Source organism: Erpetoichthys calabaricus, chromosome 2 (genome assembly GCF_900747795.2).
Source record: "Erpetoichthys calabaricus chromosome 2, fErpCal1.3, whole genome shotgun sequence".
NCBI classification, from domain to species: domain Eukaryota; kingdom Metazoa; phylum Chordata; class Cladistia; order Polypteriformes; family Polypteridae; genus Erpetoichthys; species Erpetoichthys calabaricus.
The window spans coordinates 135,940,271-135,957,160 of NC_041395.2; the positions used below are offsets into that span (position 1 = coordinate 135,940,271).

A 16,890-nucleotide genomic window follows, 5' to 3' on the forward strand; every position below is an offset into this window, starting at 1 on the left:
GCCCTAGTAAGGTGCCAGTCCACCACAGGGCACCAGAGGGGTCAATTTAAGGTCTCTAGTTATCCCAACTTATATGGATTTGGGGTGAAAACCAAAGTAGCCAAAGAAAAACCGACATAGAATTTTTCTCATGGCTTTCTGGACAAACTTTGAGGTAATGAGAACATAGAAACAGGAGTAAAGGGTACATCAGGTAAGTTGATTGTGTTTTCTATTAAATTCCACAACGTTATGAATTCTAACACATTTTTGCTTGGTCAGACTTGAAACTTCACTGTATTCTGTATGTGTCACAATACTACAATATGTGGAGAATATACAAAATACACAGAGAAAAGGCAGTGTGCAAGACAAAAAAAATTTTCATTTAGTAAAGGAACATTATTATAAAAAATCAAATACAATAAGTGGATCAAAGCTAAGGTGACAATTATGTCAAATACAAATAGTTACAATAGCAAAAAAAAATAACATAAAAATTGAAAACCAAACCTTTGTTTAGGTATGTAAGAATACATAATTACATTACAAAACAATTTAACAAGTTTTGTACAACCTTCATAACATTTTAAATGCTTTCATTAGTAATTGTAATAGAGAACCTAAGATTAATTGGTGTACTAGGAGAAAACTTTTGTTGATATGTATACTCTTAAAATTAAATTGAAACTATTATCTATTAAGTCTCTTTTTCACATCTATTCATGCCTGATGGGTTATCACGTTTTCCAGGCAAGCTCTCCTTTTTCACTCTCAAAAATTCCAGCAATTTATTTTTATATTTTTTGCATAAAAATACATAGATTAGTGGATTCATGCATACATTCACCATAGTTAGTGTTAAAGTAATATTTTTAACATTCTGCAGACTGTTACTGGATGAATTAAAGCTTAATAAGCAATTCTCTTGCAGTAAGAAAGGTATTCGCACACAATGGTAGGGAGTAAAGCAAATGAAAAATACAATTATTATTATAAATACTCTTGTATTGATCTCATTTGGTGTGTTTCCTTGACGCTTTGCATTTTTAAAAGCCTGCAACACCTTCTTACTTATAAATACATAAAAGATTACAAGGCAAACAAAGACAACGAAAAATATGGCAAAACTGACACAGTTGACATAGTTGTGCCATTTTAATCCTAACTCGTTCTTAAGCTCTGTACACAAAAAATTCTTTGATTGTGGTAGAGTCTTGTTTGTCAGTATAATATTTGGCAATGCGTTCAGAAAAAACATAAAAATCCAAGCCAAAGCAGAGACAGTAATTCCAAAGACTTTGTTCTTCATTACATTTGTTTTTAAAGGCTTCACAATCTTCAGGAACCTATCAAAACCTATAAATCCAAGTAAAATAATACTCATGTACATGGCGAAATAAAAGATGACATCAGAGTAGCGGCACTGGAACACACGTATAGTGATATTTAGAGGTATTGAAGGTTGAATCACTTGAACTATAAAGGTGACAATCCTTAAAATATCTGCAACAATTAGGTTCTTGAGGTACACCACAAAAGTTGATGAGCTTTTGATACGGACAGACACACACACTGTCACAATATATACAATTGCAGCCAAGCCAAAAACAAAAGCATTCAAGCCTGTTAAAATCACATTAGTGCTGCTGGAGTCCACGGAACAATTCTTTGGAGGAGGAATTGATGTCATTTTAATGAAAGGCTAAAACTGAAAGAAAAAAAAGAAAGATGATTTTATTAAGATAAATTAGCTCATGTCTTGCCATTACAAATTAACCATCAGGATTAGCAGGAATGCGGAAAATATTACAAATAATAACCTGACAAATCAATAACTGTTTTTTTAACTAGTTGATGTAAATATTGCTCTCCATTAAAAATACTTATTGGAATTTTATTATATTGTGTTTGATAGTTCTCTCACATGTCACATTTCATGATTAGACTCAAACCAAAAGCATGAAAATAAATGTAAAAATAACAAATGATATCCTTATAATCTGTTTGTAAAAAATTTTTATGTAGTACGTCCTTAATGGATCTCAGAACTGGCCAAGGTGTAGCAATGCCATAATGTATTAAAGTTGTCTTAGAATGAGTTAAGTAAAAGGTGATTAATTAAAGGCAACACCTCAAATGTGTGTGCAAAAGATTGATAGATTGAAAGGCACTACATAATACAGAAACTTAGATAGATAGATAGATAGATAGATAGATAGATAGATAGATAGATAGATAGATAGATAGATAGATAGATAGATAGATAGATAGATAGATAGATAGATAGATAGATAGATAGATAGTGAAAGGTGCTATATGATAAAGTTAAATATAGTTACACTTTTCAAATGCAGTTACAAGGATATAATTAAGATAATTGAATCTTACCAAGTTGATTCAAAATGTGACAATCTATAAAAGATAGTAAATTGCTTCAACATCAGCAATTATAAAAAACTAAACAAATTCCTTTGAGCATTTCCATTTGTGTCATCTTCAAGGTAACTCATGAAGTACACTGACATCTATATACCTATGAGTGCATAATAGATTTGAACAGCATTCATATTCTACCAATGGGCAAAGTTTTGCAAGTTATAAATATCTTCCATGTAAAGCACTGGTTAAAGGCACTGCTGGCTATGTAAATTACAAACTAGTGTTTTGTTTTCAGTCTCTGACACCTATTTAACTGTTTCAAAATGTAGGTTACAACACCAGAGACATTTTTGAGATGTTGCAAACACCTTTGACCAGGGTTTCTTTATGCATGTCCAGAGGATATGGCTAAACTCCAATTAAAAATAAAGGGGATAGCAAAGCTGTATGGAGGATCAGTAGTTAGTGCTGCTGCCTAGCTAAAAATTCAGACCCAGCTCAGTATGTGCATGTCATTTCTATGTTCAAATAGTTTGTCCCCATGTACTCTGGTTTCTCCACCTTTCCAAAACATACCAGTTTGATGACTGGTGATTCCAAATTGAGAATAGCTGGCTTTGGCTCACTTTTGCCCTAAATTTGAGTTCATAAACTAGATGGATAGATAGATGGATTTGAAAAACAATACATCTATATAAAGATTTTGATCATATCTTCACACTGATGTCACTTGAGGGATCCACAGCACCTTTGGGAGGATCACAGGCAGAAATGGGGGTGTTGAGGTAACCAAACTACTCAGTGAAAACCCTTGAGAAGAACATGTAAAGTCTTCCCAGATATGAGTGAGGCTAACAGCTGATCCAAGGTCTTTGGAGCTGAGAGGTAACACTGCTAATCACTACTTAATGATGCCTCCTTTCCTCCTCTTTGCAGCGTAAACTATAAACACAGTTTTCAAAAAGTATGAAAATGACATAGCATACATTTATTAAAATACTAACTAAAAACTGACAAGCTTGTTTGAGTAGGAGTCATGCAGTTAAACACTTAGTACTCATTATTAAGAAATACTAATTGGTTTAATTAAAGGAAGCTGTGGCTGTGTTTATCTAAAATTACCAAAGTTCTGCAGCTTCTAGTTTGCTTCATAGGATGATTCAGGAATAGTGTAACACGTGTTCAAATAATTCCACAAACCAAATATCATTGTTTTAAATGTTTTAGTAAAATTCCAGGCAAAACAGTTCATAAAAAAATAGAGAAAAAACTAGTATCAAATAAAGAAATGTTCTTGTTGAAGAAAAGTACAGTCTAAGGCTCATGTATCTTGTTTCATTTCTTTAAGTTTGGTCATACAGTCGTACTTGTGTCACGTTAAGCAAGTTAATCACACTAAGCACGGTCAGAACACTGTGTGCTATCCTCTTTTTGCAGACATATCTAATATCCACCCCATGCTAGTAGTGAGGCTGTTTCCTAATTGGCTTAATTAACACTCTGCTCAACAGATAGAGCTAAGAAAGTTCTATCTCATGTTAACTTACACGAGGGTATAAGGCTATATCATGTTCTAGGTAGCTGTAAGAAACTGGAATTCTATCGAAATTAAGCAAACACTTAAATGAATTTAACATCAAAAATTAACTTTCTAAGACTGGCTCTTACAGAAGCAATGCATTATAGTACTTTTCTTATCTTGAATTCTACACTTTATAAATTTTAGTCCTGTAACAGAACAGGAAGTCTTGACTTTAATTTCTAAAATGAAACCAACTATTTGTTCCCCAGATCTAGTACCAACAAAACTAGTAAAAAGCACAATGAATGTTCATGCAGCACCTATTCTTAACATTATTAATAGTTCATTATTGCATGACGCAGTACCTGATGCACAAAAAGTGTCTGTCATCAAAATATTACTTACAAAGTCTGACCTAGACCCACATATACATAATAATTATAGCCACATATCCAATTTACTCTTTCTCACTAAAATACTTGAAAAAGTAGTCACCGGTCAGCTTCAGCCTCACCTACACATCACAAATTCATAGTACAGAAATGGCACTAACACATGTTATAAATGACATTCTAATATCCCCTGATGAAGGAAACTCCATTGTAATTATTTTGTTAGACTTAAGAACAGCATTTGACACCATTGACCATGCTGTTTGCATCAATATTTTGTCATCATTGAAACTCAGTTGGAATCACCATTAGTTATACTGAATCAGTCCGCAATCTCTGTGTTATCTTTGACTCTACCATGTCATTTAAAGCACACATTACAAAGCTGTGTAAATCATGTTTCTTCCATCTTAAAAATGTTGAGAAATTAAGATGTTTTCTAAATATGTGGGATTCTAAGAAATTAATTTATTCATTTATTTCTAGTAGGATTGACTACAGCAATGCAGCGAGAAAAGCAACACCTCCCTCCACTAACCAGGTACTCTTTCTGTCCATAACTGACGTGAAGAGGACTCTATCCAGAGTCAATCCACGCAAGGCTGCAGGACCTGACAACATACCTGGTCATGTGCTCAAAGAATGTGCCAGTCAACTGGCTGGTGTCCTCACAGACATCTTCAACACATCACTGAGCCAGTCGTCAGTCCCAGCATGCTTCAAGTCGACCACCATCATACCAGTGCCGAACAAATCATCAATGACATGCTTGAATGACTACTGGCCAGTTGAACTCACGCCAGTCATCATGAAGTGCTTCGAAAGGTTAGTCATGTCACACATAAAGACTAATCTCCCTGCCTCCCTTGACCCTCTTCAGTTTGCATTCCACTCAAACAGGTCAACTGAGGATGCCATATGCTCTGCCCTTCAACTCTCCCTGACACATCTAGATAAAAAAGACATATATGTCAGGATGCTATTCATAGACTTTAGCTCTGCCTTCAACACAATCATCCCTCAAAAGCTGGTTGTAACTGAGCAGGTTGGGCCTGAACACCACCCTCTGCAATTGGATCCTTCTTCTTGACAGAGAGGCCCCAGTCAGTTCGGATGGACTGCAACACTTCCAGCAACATCACACTGAGCACTGGAGCGCCGCAGGGCTGCATGCTTAGTCCACTGCTCTTCACCCTGCTGACTCACAACTGCACAGCCATGCACAACACCAACCACATCATCAAGTTTGCAGATGATACGACGGCGCTGGGACTGATAAGCAGGGATGATGAAACAGCATACAGAGATGAGGTGGAACGGCTGTCTACATGGTGTGAAGGCAACAATCTATCTCTCAATGTCGACAAGACAAAAGAGATAATCGTGGACTTCAGAAAATCAAATCCTGCCCACATCCCACTCAGCATCAACGGTTTAGATGTGGAGACTGTTAGAACTACCAAGTTCCTCGGTGTGCACATAACTGAGGAACTTATGTGGACGCATAACACCTCATCACTAATCAAGAAAGCCCAGCAGAGACTACACTTTCTGAGACGACTGAAGTGAGCAAGTCTTCCCCCTTCCATCCTCACCATGTTCTACAGAGGCACCATTGAGAGTCAGGTATGGCAACTGCAACATATCCGACTGCAAGCGTCTGCAAAGGATAATGAAGACAGCAGAGAACATTATTGGGGTGCCTCTCCCTTCACTACAGGACATATTTTACAAACGCATTGTCCGCAAGGCCTGCAGCATTGTGCTGGACCCCTTACACCCCTCACATGGATTTTTCTCACTTCTGCCATCCAAGAGAAGATACTGCAGCATCAAAGCCAGATCTATCAGGCTGCAGGATAGTTTTTACCGCCAAGCTGTCAGACTCCTTAACACCATGCTGCCACCTGGGATCTTCCACATTGCCTCAACCACCTCTAAAAACAGAACTTTTATACATGTGAGCCACGAGTGTGCATGTAGAAAAGAGCTGAAAATCTCATACTGACCTTAAAGTATTTTGAAACTCTTGATATCCTTCTGCTGTGAAACATTCTGACCTGTTATTGATTACACATGTCTTAAACAACTATTATCATACACTGATAATTTCTGTATTATCTATATTTATTATTTATTTATTATATTACATATCTATTGACTATATTTATGTATCTAGATTGCAAATACCATACATTGCATCAATGTTCATATTACTAACTACATGTCAATATTGCTGCTACTTCTTTGTCTTGTCTTTGCACAATGTCTTGTCTTGTTTGTGTTTTAATTTTAAATTTAAATTTTAATTCTATTTTTAATTTATTATTTGCACTTCATGTTGTTACACTGTGGACCCTGAGCTTCGCAATTTTGTCTATCTGTATACTTGTATATGGTTGAGATGACAATAAAGTTCACTTTGACTTTGACTTCACTGGATGTTCAAATTGTTCTTTATACAGCTTCCAGTTAATCCAAAATGCTGCTTCAAGAATTATTACAAGAACAAGAAAATACAAACACATAACTCTAGTTCTCAAATTCTTACACTGGCTCCTGGCTAAGTTCAGAGCAGATTTCAAAATCCTACTTTTAATATGTAAAGGTTTAAATGGCCAGGGTCCAGCTAACCTATCTGAACTTATCATTACTTAAAAAACCAGAATGCACATTAAGATCTCAAGATGCCGGTCTGCTTATGATTCCAAGGATTAATAAAATAACACAGTGAGGATGAACTTTTAGTTATAGGTCCCCAAAGCTGTGGCATAGTCTGCCTGCTACTTTTAGTTTAGTATATTTAGACTAGATTTGCTTATGCCATTACAGTCGCAAGGCAGGAACCAGCAAAATAGGATACTGTTCCATCACAGGGGTCTCTCAGACACTCACTCACTCTCTGCTGATTTAATGCATCTCAATGTGCATGTCTCTGGATTGTGGTAAGAAACACAAATATCGATGGTGGCATGAATACAACATGTAAACTCCATACAGTGAGTGAATAGATGTGGAATTCCGTTCCCTGTAGCTGTGCAAGGTGATGCCATCTTTACATGACTTCTTCACAGACAAAGGAAAAGCTGATTTTACTTAACTTGGTATATGAATGTGACCATCCACTGTTAAAATCTATAGTACTGAAGCCATACATGCATGGAAAAAGATAGATAGCTTCTTCCTATTTGAAGTTTCAATATGCTCTGTGAACTATAAAAACCTTGTGGTTCAGCAGTCACCGAGAATCTGGTATCAGTTCAGGCAATAATTGAAAATGGAAATGTTTCTGTCAGTTACACTCCTACAATACAAAATAATCATAATAAAAATAATATACAGTATTCAATATATGACATACGCATGGCAAAAATTACTTTAGAGACTTGTATATAAATAATACATTTTTAGCTTTTGAACAATTTTGTTTCTAACAAAATCATATAATTACTATGTTGATTATTGCAAGTCAAGTGTTTTACTAAAAATTACTACTTTTTCTTTCATAATAATACAGTACATACAGTATATCTTTAGATAACCTGAGACAGACCTTGGTAGAGAATCTGATATTTAGATTTTCAGACTATAAGTGGAATTCAATAAGTTGAATATATACTCAGGCCCAGTTATGGAATGAACTCTCGATTCACTGGAGATCAGTAGTGTAAGAAAGAATGAAGACAAAAATAATAGCCATTATGAACAATGCTGCACATCTTCTTTCTGACACAATATCTTTAAGTATTTTAAATCAACAAATTGTTCAGCAGAAGTGTGCCAAGGAATGCTACTGGGCATCCTTCATATCTATAGTTATGTCTTAGTAATGATTCACTGTGACTGCTCTCTTATTTTTACCCAAGTCAGAAAGTTTCTTGTTTTAGTATTTCAGTTATGCATTTTACAGAAGTTGTTGTTGTTTTTTTATTTTTTGAGCTTCTCTAAAAGCCTAAAGTTCTCCCTTGAAACAAATAATGAAGTACGATCTATCTATCTATCTATCTATCTATCTATCTATCTATCTATCTATCTATCTATCTATCTATCTATCTATCTATCTATCTATCTATCTATCTATCTATCTATCTATCTATCTATCTATCTATCTATCTATCTATCTATCTATCTATCTATCTATTGTAGCAGTTAAGGCTTTTGTCCACCTTTTGAACCCTCAGGTACCACTCCAAACACCAGGTAATAGTACAATTCTTCTTTATTGTACAACAGTACAGTGCACCAAGCACCCTCCACTCCACACTACTCATATAAATCAATTCACAAAAATACTCTTTCCTCCTCGCCACCCTACCTCCCAGCTCAGCTCAGCTCAGTGTCTGGGCTTTCCCATAGTCCTTTTATACACCCTGACCCGGAGGTGTTCCTGCCCAACAGTCCACAGTTCCTTATTCCTTCCGGGTCAGGGTAAACAGTCTTTATCTTCACCCCGGAAGCACGTCATTTCTTCCTGTCCTGGGATTATGACGCACTTCTGGGTTATAGGGCATATAGGAGTCCACAGGCCTCCCAACAGCGACTCCCAGTGGTCCCCAGGGTAACTCGGGGCACATCCATGCTGTTGGGAGAGCTCCTCCTGGCGGCCTGGGGGTGAGGGCCAGAATAGGAAGCCGGCAATCCACCACACTATCTACCCATCCACTGCATAGCATCTACACTGGAGCAGACCTACCTGTGAGAAATATCTTCACTTTCCCTAAGACACATGTTCTTTCAAAGTCTGCTCAATTGGATAATTCCAAAGCATTGACTATAGTACAAGGGTAAAATAATATTACAGTCCCCAAAGGTACACACCTGAGAAGGACACATTGCTCGGAAGTCCAAGCACATGTCAGAAAGAGCAGTTATACTTGGAGAAACCGACAATATTAAGTAGCTCTGACATGGTGGATGAAGTGTGCAGACACAGCACTGATGAAAGCACTTTGACCACGTGTCCCTGCTGATAAAGCCCCTCAGCCTGGCCGCGTGACTCAGATGGCCTCAGATGTGGGTTGGCTCAAGTAGCTGTGGAAAAGTGTGGCTTTTGGATTTCCTTTGACCCCATTGGCATGTACATGCAGGCATATGGGATGAAACACCACTGTAGAAGACCCAAATTACATGTCAGAGTAGCCAGTGAAGAAGTCAACAGTCCATTTTATTTCCACTTACCCCCAGTCTGATGTAAAGTGAGACTAAACGTCTTACCTACTTATTGAGTTGCTTAAGAATTACAATTCATTAGCACCCTCGACAGTCTAAGGGCAAAACAATATCTTCTATTAATTGACTTTAGAAATGTTTATATTTGTTCATCGAGTAGCAAGTCACAACATTACTTTTTCAGCATTTGGAATGCTGTAGTCTTCTACTACTTTGTAAAACAATGATAAATCTTAATTAACCACTTTCTAAGCATCTTAGAATTTTTGATTTCTTGTGCATTTTTTCTCTATTCTTTCTTCCCTTTTTCTTTATTAGTGGAGAAGGAAGTAAAAATGAATACTACAAAATATATTAGATATATAAAATAATATAAAATGCTGTAACATTTTTAAGCCTGTTTAAACCAATGTAGGGTCTTGAGGTATTTAAGATGTTATTGTTGGAAAAAATAATTGCAAATACAATACACAGTTAAACACACATTTCATTATCTGCAGACTTCTAGGCATCAATGTTCTTCCATATACATTGTTACACCATCCTAGTGTGATGTACAGAAAAATCACATCAATGTGGTGTGAAACAACTGTTTCACAGCAGCATGGGAACTTGAAATCAGTACTTCATGAAGTCAAATCAGTTCCCCTATAAATAAACTCGAAACTGTAATTGTTTCACAGAAAAGAAGGGGATGTTTCTCCTAAATTTTTGTGTGAATGTTCTGTTAAACCCAATCAATGATTAATGATTATTTATGTTGTGCTTCTAAGGTGTGACAGGTATTGATGACTTTTTATAACATTGAAATGTAAGTCAGAGTTTTAAGTTTTTGTTTTTTTTTAAGAAAGTCCAAGTTCAATAAACTTCATCACACAGAGTACTCTCTGAGACAGCTAAATTTGAAACTGACAACTTCCGGATAGCAAGCTTGAAACAGAAGTCAAAGAGGGACATGCAAAAAATGGGAAGTGTTTCATATTTAATTTAATTCAATTTATTTTTGTATGGCACTCTTCACTACATGTAAGTTCAGAGCGATGTAACAAATTTGGAAAACATGATTAAACTGACAAATTACATAAAACAAATACCTAAATTTACAGATGATTTTAAACACAGAGTAAAACAAAACAATGTCACATTGGTTGACATGAAAGGATCCTAACAATATATTTGTATACATCTTGTCATTCCAATGTGGCTTATTCACAATGCAGAAGTGAAAACAAAAATGTCAGGTAGCAGCATCCCTGGAGAGAATAAAATTCTGGGGAGTCCACAGACTGTTACAACACAAAGTTAAAGTCAAACACAGACACAGTCTGGAGACCTTGGCCAACTGGCTGTTCAGCTCCTGGACATTCTACTATATTGATTTGAACGGGGAGGTCTAATAAGAGGAGATCATTATTATTTATATATTTTATCCAAAGGTCACTCGAAAAGACAATTTCCTCTTGGGGATTAATAAAGTGTACTAAATACCAAAAAATGCCAAAATTTAATATGCCTTTCAAAACACTTAAAGTTACATGTTAAATCATGAAACAACACACCGCATATACTGTAAAACTCTAATTAACACAAAATGGCTGAGGAAAAACCACAGAAATAACAGAAAAGTCGAACACAGAAAAAGCAAGGTTAAAAATAAAAGTTTTATGTTCATTCTTATAGAGTACTAGGGGGCTCCGCCCCCTGCTCGCTTCGCTCGCCAACCCCTGGTGTTGGGAATGACAAAGAGCGTGATGTATGAATGAGATATAGAATAGTGTGACGGTGTAGATGATGCAAATAGAAAGCAAACAATAAAGTGTGTGGCACAGTGTAAAGGTTTATTTGAAAATTTCTTTGTACACGCCGTTTAAGTGTAAAAGGTAATTCCAGCTCAGAACTTGTAAGGTCATTTAAGATGGTTATTGTTGTGATCAGAGTCAAGTTTGTCAGAGCTTAGAAAGAGTTGTGTCTCTCCAGGAAGTAATGGAATGACTTGGGTATTAATGTTTTCCACATTAATATTTTTTGGACATAATATAGTGCGTTGTGTTAAAATGGGCATTTGGTCTAATGAGATTGCTGTTCCAAATGTTTCTGTAACTAAGTCGTCGCAGATAAAGGCTTGAGTAATTGTAATAATATGTGGTTGAAGTCTATCTGTATTGGTGAGTGTACCATCTCTCAGTTGTAATAAGCAATTGTTATGATCTGGTTCTGGACATCGTATCTTTTTTACTAACTGTATCTTTTGAAAGCAATGCCAATTGTCTGCGTATTTTAAGGTGCACTGAACAATAGCTGAGTGCATGGCATCTGGAAGAATAGCTAATCACTGTCTAAAATCTCCTCCTCATAAAAGTACCTTTCCTCCAAATTGAATATTATTATTCATAAACGTTTGTAGAAGTTTATGAATGGTGTTGAGTAAGTGACTTAATGCCATTGAACATTCATCAATAAACAACATTTTTTCAAGACGGATGTCACGTGCAGTGCCACCGTTAATGTTCATAGTGGATACCGATTTGTAGGATCTAATGTAGTTGATAAAGATTTCACTTTCAGGTACATCGTCAGTTATAAGCTTCTGTAGATATTCAGTATATGAATGTAAAGAAGGCAGTGTAATTTGACCCTTTTGACAACAACGTGTAAATGTATTACTTGTATTGCCACTTGTTTCTTCAGGGAAGTGAACTGAATGACAATGATTGCAAATGACATTCATTAATCCGAATGAATTTTCCTGGTGTATGTTTTCCTTGTGCCGTTTGAGAGGCGCGTCGTTGTATGTCCAGTATTTGGGACGTGTTGTTTTGGAGCTGTAATCGATTTGCCTGTGCTGTGTGAGAAGCCCGTTGTAGCCTTCGCTGCCATTAACGTATGTCTGAGACGGGAGGTGTTTCGTTTTGAATCCGTGCCTGTTGCGATGCAGCACTTTGATTGATAGTTTGCGTAATGTGGATCTAGGATGTAGATTTGTGCATATTTGCGTTGTTGATTTGTTTCAGGGTGCACTGTTCCAATGCGATGCAGTATCTGTGCACATATGCGAAAGCAGTATGGGCCATTGCCTTTTGGTGGCCTGATATTTACTCCGGTGTATGCAAAAGCAAATGAACTATTGTAGGATCTAATGCAGTTCATAAAGTTTTTACTTTTAGGTACATCGTTAGTTAGAAGCTTTAGTTGAGCTTTGCGTTTTTGGAGTCGAGACATTTTTTCATTTAGAAATATGGATAAGTAATAAGGAGTATTGCACTCACTGTTAATATGGAGCCTTTTCTGCGGTTGAACGGTTAATAGTGCCTTATTGTAATGAGATCCACCTATGCTGCATAGCCATCTATTTTGTTGTTTCTTTCGTGTTCGTGTGTTTGTTCCTGTTATCATTTCCTTTTCGTTTTGTACCCGTGACCGTGTATTCATGACTTGTTTTTTTCTCAGCATGCGAAATATGGATAAGTAATAAGGAGGATCGCAGTCACTGTTAATATGTTTCCTTTTCTGCAGTTGAACGGTTAATAGTGCTTTATTGTAAGGAGATCCACCAATGCTGACACCTATGCTGTCTAGTGTGAAGGTGTTGATGTTCACTTTAGAATATGTGGCTTTGGGTGTCACTTCTTATGGATGTGTGTGGGGGGGGGGGGGGGGGGGGGGGGGTTGAGGATTGTTGTCGCGCGAGCGTCTTCTTTCTTTTTGTGTTCCTGTGTCTTGTTTGAATCCCCCTCTTTGTGTGTGTCCCGTCCCTTGCTTGTAGGGTCTGTGGGGTGGTTTTGTGTTCTTTTTTTTGTGTTCCATGGGCTTGTTGAATCCCCCTCTTGGTGTGTGTCCCGTCCGGTGCCTGTAGGGGGGGGGGGGGGGGGTGCCTTGCTGTTGTGCGCGAGCCTCTTTTTTTTTTTTTTTGGGTCTAGTTTCGTGTGCAATGTGTTTCGTGCTTTGCTTGCGTTTGAATACTTTTTTATGTGCCTTTTCCTTTTTTCGGTGCTCTTTGCGCCTCATTTCTCCATTTTTCCTGTGCTCACTCCTTTTTTCTGTGGTCTTGTCCGCCTCTCGCGGCCCCTCATCCGCCTCTCTCGCCCTCTTTTGTCCGCCTTTCTCGGCTCCTCAGCCGACTCTCGCGGACTCTTTTTGCGCCTGCGCAGTACGTCTTTTTGCAGCTACGGCCCATTGCCGGATGTGCCTGCGTCCATCATCCGGTTTAGCATTCTCGGTTAGTAATATGGATAACACAGTCTGAAGACCTAATACAGTACATTAATTCCAAAGCTTGGTTGCAGCATAGCTAAAAGCTTGTCTTTCCATTGTGGAGAGTCAGAAAGAACATACAATAAGAAAGCCAGAATCAGAGGAACAGAGTAAGCAAAAACATTACAACTTTAGAAACATTTTGAAGAAAACAGGCCATTCAGTCCAACAAAGCTTACCAACGCTATCCACCTAACTTCTGCAAAATAACATCAAGTCGAGTTTTTCAGAAACAGATATATAATTTCTAAGAAAACCCATCAAATAGAGCATGGCCTAGTTATGGAGGGCTTTGTATGTAAGTAACAATACTTAACCTTTTAGCCAATGAAATCTGTAAAAAAGAGCAGAAATGTGATCATAGATTTTAGTATAACTAAGTAAATGGGCTGCTGCATTCTAAACCAACTAAAAACTAAATAAAAAGGGCATTGAAATGATCTAATCTTGAGGTAATCAATGCAAGAATCAATATTTCAGTGAAGTAAAAGATAAGAAGGAAAATAATCGAGAAACAATGCAAAGATGATAATAAGAAACTTGAAGTACATAAATAATATGAGATTCAAACAAAAAAGAACTGTCAATAACAGCTCATTTTTTAACGTGGGTACAAAGTGGTACAGGAGAACCATCAAAACAGACACTAACACTACCAGATATTATCTGAGTGAATTGTGAGCCTAAAAAGAGAAACAGATTTATTTCTATTGTGTTCAAGATATAATAAATGTTATTCTAAAATGCTGCTGAGTTCTGTCTGTATTTCCATAAAACTCCTACTGTTGTAATTAATGAGAGGCTGCATAGTACAGCGGGACTCTTTTTATCACTAATTAGCGCTCTATTCTTGGTGAACATAATTGGTGATAAAGTATATGGGATCGGTTGTATTTCTACCTGAATGGACTTTTTAAATCTTGTAATGTTGTTGAACTGAAATGTTTGTCTGTTTGTCATATCATAAAAACTTCTTCTGTAATGCACATTTTAGGAACAAATAAAACTTAAAATAAAAAAAACCAAAAGCTGATCCCCCATTAGGCCTGACTAGTATAAATCAATGTCCCCAGCTGTGGTGACTGCTCCACTTTTTCACTCCAAAAACCAAACAATATTTTCCTTCTCATCTTCCTTACCTCTCTCTCTTACGCCATTGTCCTTCCTTTCTCCTACCAGATGAGGTCATGTCTCACACTCCCCTCTCACCTCCAAGCTTGCCAGGCTAATAATCCATGGCCTAATTTAAATCTGGCGTCATTTATGTTCCAATCCAAAATTTTCTGGTTGAGAGCTAGTCCTATTAAAATCCTGACGGTCATCTTTCCAGAGCCTAAAATCCCTCATATGATCCCAATATGTCTGCCAACCCATTTATAATAAAGAGGACAGGCAACAAGACACTGACCTTAACAGCTGTCTCCTGTCCTGCACTTCTCATTGCATTTCCATTATTACTTTCTTCCTGGAATGGATATACCATGAAATGTGTTCCCTCCATCCTCATTTGGCATCCCTGCCATTCATCCTTTCCAAATGCCTTTCATTATATGCCAGATCAGGTTCTAATTACTGGAACCCTTATAACTTAAACATAAGACAAAAGTAATGTGTTCATTTTGAATCTGCAGTCTAGGTACAAATAGATAACAACAAGCAGATTCATTAAATAAGTGGTTAATATTTTCAAATTAAAGATTACTTCAAATATAAAGCCACTATACCCCTACAGACCTGATAACTCATCACCCTGACCCAACAAATGTAGGAAACAATAAAGGAGACATTAAATAAATCTGGTACGCAATAAAAGACACAAATTGACCTTTGCAGGGAAACACTGGCAACCCCTTAGGTTATGTATGCAAACCACATGGCAAATGAATTTAATACTTTATTATACATAAAATGCAAGAAGCTAAGTGAAAGATAATGACTTTACAAAAATATTCTAATATTTTGAATGGGTTAATAACTTTTGTCTCCCTTCTGATTGTAAAAAAGGTTTCTGTTTCAAAGTGCCTAACCAGTGGCTACAGTGAGCCATTCTGGTAATCAATCCACACAAGTCACTATTAAACTATGAAATGCACTCTGGTAAGACCTTTCAAGAATTCCTATATTTAATAAAGAAGAACTCATTCTCTTAACAATCTATTTGTCACAGTAGATTGGAGCCTGTCCTCACAGAATTAGACTCAAGGCAGAAATCAGTTCAGTCTATCAAATAATAATAATATGTTTAATTTATATAGCACATTTTCCATGCTCAAAATACTTAATATTAGGGTATACTCAATGCACACACCATCATGCAGGGCCAGATTCAGTGCAGCTAATCAATTTAACAAGTAAGCCCTTGTAATGTGAGAGGAAAAGAAGATTACCTGGAGGAAGTAAAAAAGAATATGGAGATAACACGCAATCTGAACAAAGACTGCAGTGAAAAGGCCGCATTTTAAACCCATCTCTAAAGCTATGAGGCAGAAGTAATATCACTGTGCAAATTCTTATCGATGTTATATTCAAATACATACCACAGATAAATACTTGTAGCATTCTATGACCATACGCAAACAAAATAGAAAATAAAAAACAACCTTTAAAACAAGACAACATAGATCAGTGCTACACCCCGACAAGCAGGAGTGCCAATGAGGAAGCACAGGTATTCCTATAGGGTATCTTTTATGCATGTAGTGTACCCCAAAAGAACATCAGATAGGGGCACCACCATAAGGCAGAAAGAGAAGGAAGCAAAGCTCCCCAGGCATAGAATAGGAGATCCAGAACATGTCATGGGTATCTAACCATCTTCTTAAAAAGAATGAGGACAGCTCAGGTTGGGGAAACAAGACTTTAGCATAATAGTAAAGCATCTTGGAAGCTGCCTTGGAAAACTGACCTTTGAAAAACAAGTGAAAGCTTAGGAGTGCAGGGAAATTGGCAGCTGCTGAAGGAAGTTCTGGCTTGACATCTCTGGATCAAATAGGTTTAAAGATGCCTCAGGGTCGAAGCTCTTTGAGTTCAGAGTCAGAAGGGAATTGTCGAACACTTAACTGAAAGGAAGAAGAAAGATCAGGATCTGAACAATGCAAGAGAGAGCTATGGGAAGTGAGAAGGGGAAACATTTGTTGAGGTGTTGTGGTGGGAAAGTGGGTGAGGCTCCCCATCACATAGACAAGGATTCAAGAC

General features: G+C 37.0%; 1 protein-coding gene across 2 annotated transcripts; it reads right to left on the minus strand.

Moving 5' to 3' along the window:
• Positions 1-287: 287 nt before the first annotated feature.
• LOC114643497 (P2Y purinoceptor 13-like) lies at positions 288-16,688 on the minus strand. Of its 2 annotated transcripts, none has more exons than XM_028792069.2 (2): positions 16,601-16,688; positions 288-1,690 (listed from the first exon to the last, which is right to left on the minus strand). In XM_028792069.2, exon 2 carries the CDS (start codon positions 1,670-1,672, stop codon positions 680-682), a length of 993 nt encoding a protein of 330 aa, XP_028647902.1. In that variant the 5' UTR covers positions 1,673-1,690; positions 16,601-16,688; the 3' UTR covers positions 288-679. The 2 variants fall into 2 exon arrangements, with proteins under 2 accessions (XP_028647902.1, XP_028647909.1); XM_028792076.2 differs by lacking the exon at positions 16,601-16,688 and adding an exon at positions 2,371-2,868.
• Between the last annotated feature and the right edge of the window lie 202 nt (positions 16,689-16,890).